This window comes from Penaeus monodon, chromosome 29, assembly GCF_015228065.2.
Source record: "Penaeus monodon isolate SGIC_2016 chromosome 29, NSTDA_Pmon_1, whole genome shotgun sequence".
In the NCBI taxonomy this organism is placed as follows: Eukaryota; Metazoa; Arthropoda; class Malacostraca; order Decapoda; family Penaeidae; genus Penaeus; species Penaeus monodon.
Window position 1 is genome coordinate 25,030,117 of NC_051414.1, and position 261 is coordinate 25,030,377.

The 261-nt window shown below is 41.0% G+C and overlaps 1 protein-coding gene across 3 annotated transcripts in view; it reads right to left on the reverse strand.

The window, feature by feature from the left end:
- Positions 1-261, reverse strand: part of LOC119592065 (parafibromin-like) — a 15,041-nt gene that overhangs the window by 7,129 nt on the left and 7,651 nt on the right. For all 3 annotated transcript variants that reach the window (XM_037940874.1, XM_037940877.1, XM_037940875.1), the window contains exon 6: positions 26-191. In XM_037940874.1, the coding sequence (XP_037796802.1) occupies positions 26-191 (166 nt within the window). The remainder of the gene's footprint in view (positions 1-25; positions 192-261) is intronic.

Genomic DNA, 261 nt, shown 5'->3' on the forward strand with positions numbered 1-261 from the left:
CATAGATCTGATGACATCTACTCACCTTCTTTACCCTTGAACCTTTCTTGGTCGTAACGTGAATATCCTGCAGGTTGCTGCTGCACTCTGGATATAGGAGTTGGAACTGGATTGGGGGCAGTATTCTTAATCTTGCCATCTTCACGTGCTTTGATAGACTTGAGCAAGCCCATGATGCTCTGAGCAAATTGCTGGAACATATTGAAATTTCTTTTATAACCATGTACATATCAAGTTATTTTAATCCATTGGATGTGGGTG